General features: G+C 38.8%; 1 protein-coding gene across 1 annotated transcript in view; it reads right to left on the bottom strand.

Moving 5' to 3' along the window:
* Positions 1-10000, bottom strand: part of trpc4a (transient receptor potential cation channel, subfamily C, member 4a) — a 110792-nt gene that overhangs the window by 9723 nt on the left and 91069 nt on the right. The window contains exon 13 of the mRNA XM_045688904.1: positions 1698-1892. Within this exon, the coding sequence (XP_045544860.1) occupies positions 1698-1892 (195 nt within the window). The remainder of the gene's footprint in view (positions 1-1697; positions 1893-10000) is intronic.

Here is a 10000-nt window from a genome sequence, read left to right on the forward strand (position 1 = left end):
CATGCTGGGCGATCTCTAGCTGATGAGAAGGGAATAACTAGAGAAAGTACACAAGCCGTGATAAGATCCAATCATCTCCTGTGATTACTTTTCGTTAGCATTCCTTTTTTTTTTGCCTAGACCAGTGTGCGTCCTTCAGTAATGTGAGTTCATATTTCTTACAATTCATGTGTTGTGGACGCACTCCTTTTGTATGCTAATTAGCGATTTTACCGCGAGCTAGCAACTGTAAGCTTGCTAACCCTGTTGTTTCTGCCATCTCATTTCATCTCAATATTTTTGGACACAAAGATAATAGTTTCAGTTATAGTTATAGTTTTTCAAGCAGGTTTATTCATGATTTTATTTCAGTTTACTAAATAAGCATTTAATTTTTTCACAACTTTTTTTTCACGATTAGTTTGGGTTTTAGTTTAATATAATAACCTTGTTCACTACTCTCCCCAGGGTGTCTGTCTCCTGTATGTTTATGCAAGATGGTATCGAAAGAGATAGTTGCCTCGCTTAGAATCCTTTGCAAACTATGTACAAGCATTTCGCTACACTCAAAATTAACATCTGATACCATGTGTATGTGACCAATACAATTTGATTTGATTTGAGGTACAGTAAATGCCAAAAATAAAGGAAACACCAACATAAAGTGTCTTAATAAAGCTTCCAGAACAGCTTCATTGCACCATGGTATAGATTCTACAAGTGTCTGGAACTCTTTTGGAGAGAAGTGACACCATTCTTCGACAAGAAATTCCATCACTTGGTGTTTTGTTGATGGTGGTGGAAAACGCTGTCTCAGATACGGCTCCGGAATCTCCAATAACCATGCAATTGGCTTGAGGTCTGGTGAGTGTTACGGCCATGGCATATGGTTTACATCGATTTCAAACTCATCAAACCATTCAGTGACAACACATGCCATGTGGATGGGGGAATTGTCATCCCATGGGATCATAGCTATGATTGTTAGCAGGTGGGCAGCAGGTAACCTCGTGGTTAAGCGCGTTGGGACAGTAAAGGAAAAGTTGCTAGTTTGAATCCCCAAACCAACTGATACTATAATTTCTCATTTTAAAAGTTGCAGCGTATTGCAACACAGCTTGCGGGGTGCCGCAGAATTCTACGGCACATTATTGTTGCCAGAATGACGTACTTTACCACAATCTCCCACCATCTACCAGTAACGGTCACGGCATAAACTCTAAACTTTTAAAGGAAGAACCACTGTAGCTCACTATTTGAAATATTTATTTTAAACAGTCATTATTGCTCACCTTTATCAAGGGTGTGTGTACGAGTATGTGTGCGTGAGTATGTGTGTGTGTGTGTATATATATGTGTCACCTATCCACCCCCAGGCTGTGCCTCCTGTCTGTGTGAGTATATCTGTCATCACTCACCCCCAGGGTGCCTGCCTCCTGTCTGTGTGAGTATATCTGTCATCACTCACCCCCAGGGTGCCTGCCTCCTGTCTGTGTGAGTATATCTGTCATCACTCACCCCCAGGGTGCTTGCCTCCTGTCTGTGTGAGTATATCTGTCATCACTCACCCCCAGGGTGCCTGCCTCCTGTCTGTGTGAGTATATCTGTCATCACTCACCCCCAGGGTGCCTGCCTCCTGTCTGTGTGAGTATATCTGTCATCACTCACCCCCAGGGTGCCTGCCTCCTGTCTGTGTGAGTATATCTGTCATCACTCACCCCCAGGGTGCCGAAGGTGTCAGTTGGTTTGGAACGGGTCCTCTTACAGACATGTCTCTTGGTCCAACACACCAGGTACCACACTGACTTGGGACTGGGTACGATATTGAAGGGAGAAGGAAGAGTACCCCCCTCCTCAAAGTAACTCATCCACAGCTTGGTCCTTGCAAACTTCCACTCGATGTCTGCATGGTCCTGCATAGGTTGAAGTGAAGAGGAAATTCAGAAACTCTTGGATGACAGTGGACGGTGATAAACATGCTTTTTTTATTGTTAAAAATACAACCAACACGTTTTTGGTCTTAAGCCTAGCCTTCATCAGGGTTTTCACTCAGGAGAGAGAACACTGTAAAAAATATATGTGTTAATTCAACTTAAAAAAGTTTGTAACAATGCTGCCTTCAAATTTTAAGGCAGAAGGATAATACACTATTTTGAAAAATTTTACATTTACATTTACGTCATTTAGCAGACACTCTTATCCAGAGCGACTTACAAATTGGTGCATTCACCTTATGATATCCAGTGGAACAACCACTTTACAATAGTACATCTATATCCTTTTTTGTTTGGGGGGGGGTTAGAAGGATTACTATATCCTATCCCAGGTATTCCTTAAAGAGGTGGGGTTTCAGGTGTCTACGGAAGGTAGACACCTGAATTGTGCGCTGCCCCATGTAATCAGAGCATGTAATCAGAGCATGTAATCAGAGCATGTATTCAGAGTACGTAATCAGAGCATGTATTCAGAGTACGTAATCAGAGCATGTAATCAGAGCATGTAATCAGAATATGTAATTAGAGCATGTATTCAGAGTACGTAATCAGAGCATGTAATCAGAGCATGTATTCAGAGTACGTAATCAGAGCATGTAATCAGAGCATGTAATCAGAATATGTAATTAGAGCATGTAATCAGAGAATGTAATCAGAGAATGTAATCAGAGAATGTAATCAGAGCATGTAATCAGAGCATGTAATCAGAGAATGTAATCAGAGCATGTAATCAGAGCATGTAATCAGAGAATGTAATCAGAGAATGTAATCAGAGCATGTAATCAGAGCACGTAATCAGAGCACGTAATCAGAGTACGTAATCAGAGAATGTAATCAGAGTACGTAATCAGAGCATGTAATCAGAGTACGTAATCAGAGTACGTAATCAGAGCACGTAATCAGAGCATGTAATCAGAGAATGTAATCAGAGAATGTAATCAGAGCATGTAATCAGAGCATGTAATCAGAGCATGTAATCAGAGCATGTAATCAGAGAATGTAATCAGAGCATGTAATCAGAACATGTAATCAGAGCATGTAATCAGAGAATGTAATCAGAGAATGTAATCAGAGCATGTAATCAGAACATGTAATCAGAGCATGTAATCAGAGTACGTAATCAGAGAATGCTATGTGATGGTAGGAGTTGTTTATCATTGTATACTTGTAGTATAGCAGTATTCTAGTGGTAGTATACCAGCAGTATAGTAGCAGCAAATCAGTAGTATAGTGGCAGTATAGTAGTACTATAATAGTAGTATAGTGGTATAGCAGCAGCATAGTAGTAGTACAGTAGTAGTAAAGCATCAGTATAGCAGCAGCATATCAGTAGTATAGTAACAATAGTATAGTAGCAGTATAGTTGTAGCGGTATATTAGTAGTATACCGGTAGTATAGCATCCGTATAGTAGTAGTATAGTAGTATGTCAGCAGCATAGTGGTAGTATAGTAGTGGTAGTAGTATATCAGTAGTATAGTGGTAGTATAGCATTAGTATAGTAGCGGTACACCAGCAGTAGAGTAGCAGTATAGTAGCGGTGGTATAGTAGTAGTATAGTAGAATAGCAGCAACATAGTAGTAGTATAGTAGTAGTGGTAAATTAATAGTATACCAGCAGAATAGTAGTAGTATAACACCAGAACATCAGCAGTATAGTAGCGGTATAGCAGCAACAGTATAGCATCAGTATAGTAGCAGTATAGTAGCAGTAGTATAGTAGTATATCAGCAGTACAATAGTAGTGGTAGTAGTAGTATACCAGCAGTACAGCATTAGTATAGTAGCAGTGTATCTGTAGTATAGTAGCAGTAGTATTGTAGTAGCATTTGTTTTTAACCTTTATTTAACTAGGCAAGTCAGTGAAGAACAAATTCTTTCTGCCAAATTTCTGCCAAATTCGTTCTGGCAGAACGACAGATTTGTACCTTGTCAGCTTGGTGATTCGAACTTGCAACCTTTCAGTTACAAGCCCAATGCTCTAACCAGTAGGCTACCCTGCCGCCCCATATAGAGTATATCAGCAGCATAGTAGTAGTATAGTAGTGGTAGTATATTAGTAGCATACCAGTAGTATAGTAGCAATATAGCATCAGTATAGTAGCAGTACATCAGTAGAATACTATCAGTATAGTAGCAGTAGTATAGTAGTATAGCAGCAGCACAGTAGTGGTATATTAGTAGTAGTATATTAGTAGTACACCAGTAGTTTAGTAGTAGTATAGTATCAGTATAGTAGCAGTATATCAGTAGTATAGTAGGAGTAGTATAGTGGTAGTATAGTAGTACATATATTAGTAGTACAGTAGTAGTATAGCATCAATACAGTAACAGTAGTATAGTCGTATAGCAGTAGCATATTAGTAGTATGCCAGGAGTACAGTAGTGGTATAGCATCAGTATAGTAGCAGTAGTATAGTAATGGCATAGTAGTAGTATAGTAGTAGTATATTAGTAGTATACCAGTAGTATAGTAGTAGTAGTATAGCATCCGCATAGTATCATTATATCTGTAGTATACCAATATTATAGTAGTAGTATAGCATCATTATAGTAGCAGTATAGTAGCAGTGGTATATTCGTAAGATAACAGCAGCATAGTAGTAGTATATTAGTAGTATACCAGTGGTATAGTAGTAGTATTGCAGCACTATAGTGGTAGTATAGTGGTTGTATTCCAGTAGTATGGTAGTAGTATAGTAGTAATAGTAGTAGTAGTAGTAGTAGTAGTAGTAGTAGTAGTAGTATTGTTGTAGTATAGTGTTAGTATAGTATTTTCATTATTTATTTTATTTAACCTTTATTTAACTAGGCGAGTCAGTTAAGAACAAATTATTTTTACAATGACGGCCTACCCCGCCCAAACCCGGACGACGCTGGGCCAATTGTGCGCTGCCCTACGGGACTCCCAATCATGGACGGTTGTAAAACAGCCTGGAATCAAACCAGGGTCTGTAGTGTATAGTATAATGGTATATATAATAGTATAATGTATAGTATACTGCCCTATGGCAGTATAGCGATAGTATACCAGTAGTATAGTAGTAGTATAGAGGCAGCACAGTGGTAGTATAGTGGCAGTATATTGGTGGTATAGTATAGTAGCACAGTGGTAGTATAGTGGTATTATAGTGGCAGTATAGCAGTAGTATAGTGGCAGCATAGTATAGTAGCATAGTGGTAGTATTGTGGCAGTATAGTAGCATAGTGGTAGTATAGTGATGATATAGTATAGTAGCATAGCGGTAGTATAGCGGTAGTATAGTGGCAGTATAGCGGCAGTATAGTATATTAGCATAGAGGCAGTATAGAGGCAGTATAGTGGTAGTATAGTGGTGGTATAGTAGCGTAGTCGTGGTATAGTGGTAGTATGGTTGTCGTATAGGGGTGGTATAGTATAGTAGCATAGTGGCAGTATAATGGTAGTATAGTAGTAGTATAGAGACAGCATAGTGGTTGTATAGAGGCAGTACAGAGGCAGTATAGAGGCAGTATAGAGGCAGTATAGTGGTTGTATAGAGACAGTATAGCAATAGTACAGTGGCAGTAAAGTGGTAGTATTGTGGTAGTACAGTGTAAGTACATTGTTAGTATAGATGCAGTATAGTGGTAATATAGTGGTAGTGTAGTGATAGTATAGATGTGGTATAGTGGCAGTATAGTGATAGTTTATTGGCAGCACAGAAGTAGTATAGTGGTAGTATAGTGGTAGTATAGAGGCAGTATAGTGGTCATATAGTGGTAGTATAGTGGTGGTATAGTGGCAGTATATTGATAGTATAGTGGCAGCATAGCAGCAGTATAGTATAGTAGCATAGTGGTAATATACTGGCGGTATAGTGGTAGTATAGTGGTGGTATAGTAGCATAGTGGTAGTATAGTGGTAGTATAGTTGTAGTATAGTGGTGGTATAGTGGTAGTACAGAGGCAGTGCAGAGGCAGTACAGAGGCAGTACAGAGGCATTATAGTGGCAGTATAGTGGTTGTATAGAGACAGTATAGCGATAGTACAGTGGCAGTAAAGTGGTAGTATAGTGGTAGTACAGTGTAAGTGCAGTGTTAGTATAGATGCAGTATAGTGGTAATATAGTGGTAGTGAAGTGATTAGTATAGTGGTGGTATAGTGGCAGTATATTGGTAGTATAGTGATAGTGTAGCGATAGTATATTGGTAGTACAGAGACAGTATAGTGGTAGTATAGTGGCGGCACAGATGCAGTACAGTGTCAGGTATGTGGTAGTATAGCATCAGTATATTAGCAGTAGTATAGTAATGGCATAGTAGTAGTATAGTAGTAGTATATTAGTAGTATACCAGTAGTATAGTAGTAGTAGTATAGCATCCGCATAGTAACATTATATCTGTAGTATACCAATAGTATAGCAGTAGTATAGCATCATTATAGTAGCAGTATAGTAGCAGTGGTATATTAGTAAGATAACAGCAGCATAGTAGTAGTATATTAGTAGTATACCAGTGGTATAGTAGTAGTATTGCAGCACTATAGTGGTAGTCTAGTGGTTGTATTCCAGTAGTATGGTAGTAGTATAGTAGTAATAGTAGTAGTAGTAGTAGTAGTAGTAGTATTGTTGTAGTATAGTGTTAGTATAGTATTTTCATTATTTATTTTATTTAACCTTTTTTTAACTAGGCGAGTCAGTTAAGAACAAATTATTTTTACAATGACGGCCTACCCCGCCCAAACCCGGACGACGCTGGGCCAATTGTGCGCTGCCCTACAGGACTCCCAATCACGGACGGTTGTAAAACAGCCTGGAATCAAACCAGGGTCTGTAGTGTATAGTATAATGGTATATATAATAGTATAATGTATAGTATACTGCCCTATGGCAGTATAGCGATAGTATACCAGTAGTATAGTAGTAGTATAGAGGCAGCACAGTGGTAGTATAGTGGCAGTATATTGGTGGTATAGTATAGTAGCACAGTGGTAGTATAGTGGTATTATAGTGGCAGTATAGCAGTAGTATAGTGGCAGCATAGTATAGTAGCATAGTGGTAGTATTGTGGCAGTATAGTAGCATAGTGGTGGTATAGTGGTGATATAGTATAGTAGCATAGCGGTAGTATAGCGGGAGTATAGTGGTAGTAAAGCGGCAGTATAGTATATTAGCATAGAGGCAGTATAGAGGCAGTATAGAGGCAGTATAGTGGTAGTATAGTGGTGGTATAGTAGCGTAGTCGTGGTATAGTGGTAGTATGGTTGTCGTATAGGGGTGGTATAGTATAGTAGCATAGTGGCAGTATAATGGTAGTATAGTAGTAGTATAGAGACAGCATAGTGGTTGTATAGAGGCAGTACAGAGGCAGTATAGAGGCAGTATAGTGGTTGTATACAGACAGTATAGCAATAGTACAGTGGCAGTAAAGTGGTAGTATTGTGGTTGTACAGTGTAAGTACATTGTTAGTATAGATGCAGTATAGTGGTAATATAGTGGTAGTGTAGTGATAGTATAGATGTGGTATAGTGGCAGTATAGTGATAGTATATTGGCAGCACAGAAGTAGTATAGTGGTAGTATAGTGGTAGTATAGAGGCAGTATAGTGGTCATATAGTGGTAGTATAGTGGTGGTATAGTGGCAGTATATTGATAGTATAGTGGCAGCATAGCAGCAGTATAGTATAGTAGCATAGTGGTAATATACTGGCGGTATAGTGGTAGTATAGTGGTGGTATAGTAGCATAGTGGTAGTATAGTGGTAGTATAGTGGTAGTATAGTGGTGGTATAGTGGTAGTACAGAGGCAGTGCAGAGGCAGTACAGAGGCAGTACAGAGGCATTATAGTGGCAGTATAGTGGTTGTATAGAGACAGTATAGCGATAGTACAGTGGCAGTAAAGTGGTAGTATAGTGGTAGTACAGTGTAAGTGCAGTGTTAGTATAGATGCAGTATAGTGGTAATATAGTGGTAGTGAAGTGATTAGTATAGTGGTGGTATAGTGGCAGTATATTGGTAGTATAGTGATAGTGTAGCGATAGTATATTGGTAGTACAGAGACAGTATAGTGGTAGTATAGTGGCGGCACAGATGCAGTACAGTGTCAGGTATGTGGTAGTATAGCATCAGTATAGTAGCAGTAGTATAGTAATGGCATAGTAGTAGTATAGTAGTAGTATATTAGTAGTATACCAGTAGTATAGTAGTAGTAGTATAGCATCCGCATAGTATCATTATATCTGTAGTATACCAATAGTATAGTAGTAGTATAGCATCATTATAGTAGCAGTATAGTAGCAGTGGTATATTAGTAAGATAACAGCAGCATAGTAGTAGTATATTAGTAGTATACCAGTGGTATAGTAGTAGTATTGCAGCACTATAGTGGTAGTATAGTGGTTGTATTCCAGTAGTGTGGTAGTAGTATAGTAGTAATAGTAGTAGTAGTAGTAGTAGTAGTAGTATTGTTGTAGTATAGTGTTAGTATAGTATTTTCATTATTTATTTTATTTAACCTTTATTTAACTTGGCGAGTCAGTTAAGAACAAATTATTTTTACAATGACGGCCTACCCTGGCCAAACCCGGACGACGCTGGGCCAATTGTGCGCTGCCCTACGGGACTCCCAATCATGGACGGTTGTAAAACAGCCTGGAATCAAACCAGGGTCTGTAGTGTATAGTATAATGGTATATATAATAGTATAATGTATAGTATACTGCCCTATGGCAGTACAGCGATAGTATACCAGTAGTATAGTAGTAGTATAGAGGCAGCACAGTGGTAGTATAGTGGCAGTATATTGGTGGTATAGTATAGTAGCACAGTGGTAGTATAGTTGTAGTATAGTGGTGGTATAGTGGTAGTACAGAGGCAGTGCAGAGGCAGTACAGAGGCAGTACAGAGGCAGTATAGTGGTTGTATAGAGACAGTATAGCGATAGTACAGTGGCAGTAAAGTGGTAGTATAGTGGTAGTACAGTGTAAGTGCAGTGTTAGTATAGATTCAGTATAGTGGTAATATAGTGGTAGTGAAGTGATTGTATAGTGGTGGTATAGTGGCAGTATATTGGTAGTATAGTGATAGTGTAGCGATAGTATATTGGTAGTACAGAGACAGTATAGTGGTAGTATAGTGGCGGCACAGATGCAGTACAGTGTCAGGAATGTGGTAGTATAGTGGTAGTATAGTGGTAGTATAGCGGTGGCATAGTATAGTAGCATATTGGTACTATTTTTTTAATATATTTTTTTTATTTCACTTTTACTTAACCAGGTAGGCTAGTTGAGAACAAGTTCTCATTTACAACTGCGACCTGGCCAAGATAAATCAAAGCAGTATAAAAACAGACAACAACACAGAGTTACACATGGAGTAAACAATAAACAAGCCAATAACACAATAAACAAGTCAATGACACATTAGGAAAAAAAAGAAAGTCTATATACAGTGTGTGCAAAAGGCATGAGGAGGTAGGCAATAAATAGGCCATAGGAGCGAATAATTACAATTTAGCAGATTAACACTGGAGTGATAAATGAGCATATGATGATGTGCAAGTAGAAATACTGGTATGCAAAAGAGCAGAAAAGTAAATAAAATAAAAACAGTATGGGGATGAGGTAGGTAGATTGGGTGGGCAATTTACAGATAGACTATGTACAGCTGCAGCGATCGGTTAGCAGCTCAGATAGCTGATGTTTAAAGTTGGTGAGGGAAATAAAGGTCACCAACTTCAGCGATATTTGCAATTCGTTCCAGTCACTGGCAGCAGAGAACTGGAAGGAAAGGCGGCCAAACGAGGTGTTGGCTTTGGGGATGATCAGTGAGATATACCTGCTGGAACGTGTGCTTATAGTGATAGTATAGAGGCAGTATTGTGGTAGTACAGTGGTAGTATAGATACAGTATAGCGATAGTACAGTGGCAGCATAGATGCAGTATAGTGGTAGTATAACTGCAGTATAGTTGCAGCATATATGCAGTATAGTGGTAGTATAGCATCAGTATAGCAGTGGTATAGTACAGCAGCATGGCGGTAGTATAGTGGTAGTATAGCGATAGTAT

This window comes from Salmo salar, chromosome ssa11 (genome assembly GCF_905237065.1).
Source record: "Salmo salar chromosome ssa11, Ssal_v3.1, whole genome shotgun sequence".
NCBI lineage: Eukaryota > Metazoa > Chordata > Actinopteri > Salmoniformes > Salmonidae > Salmo > Salmo salar.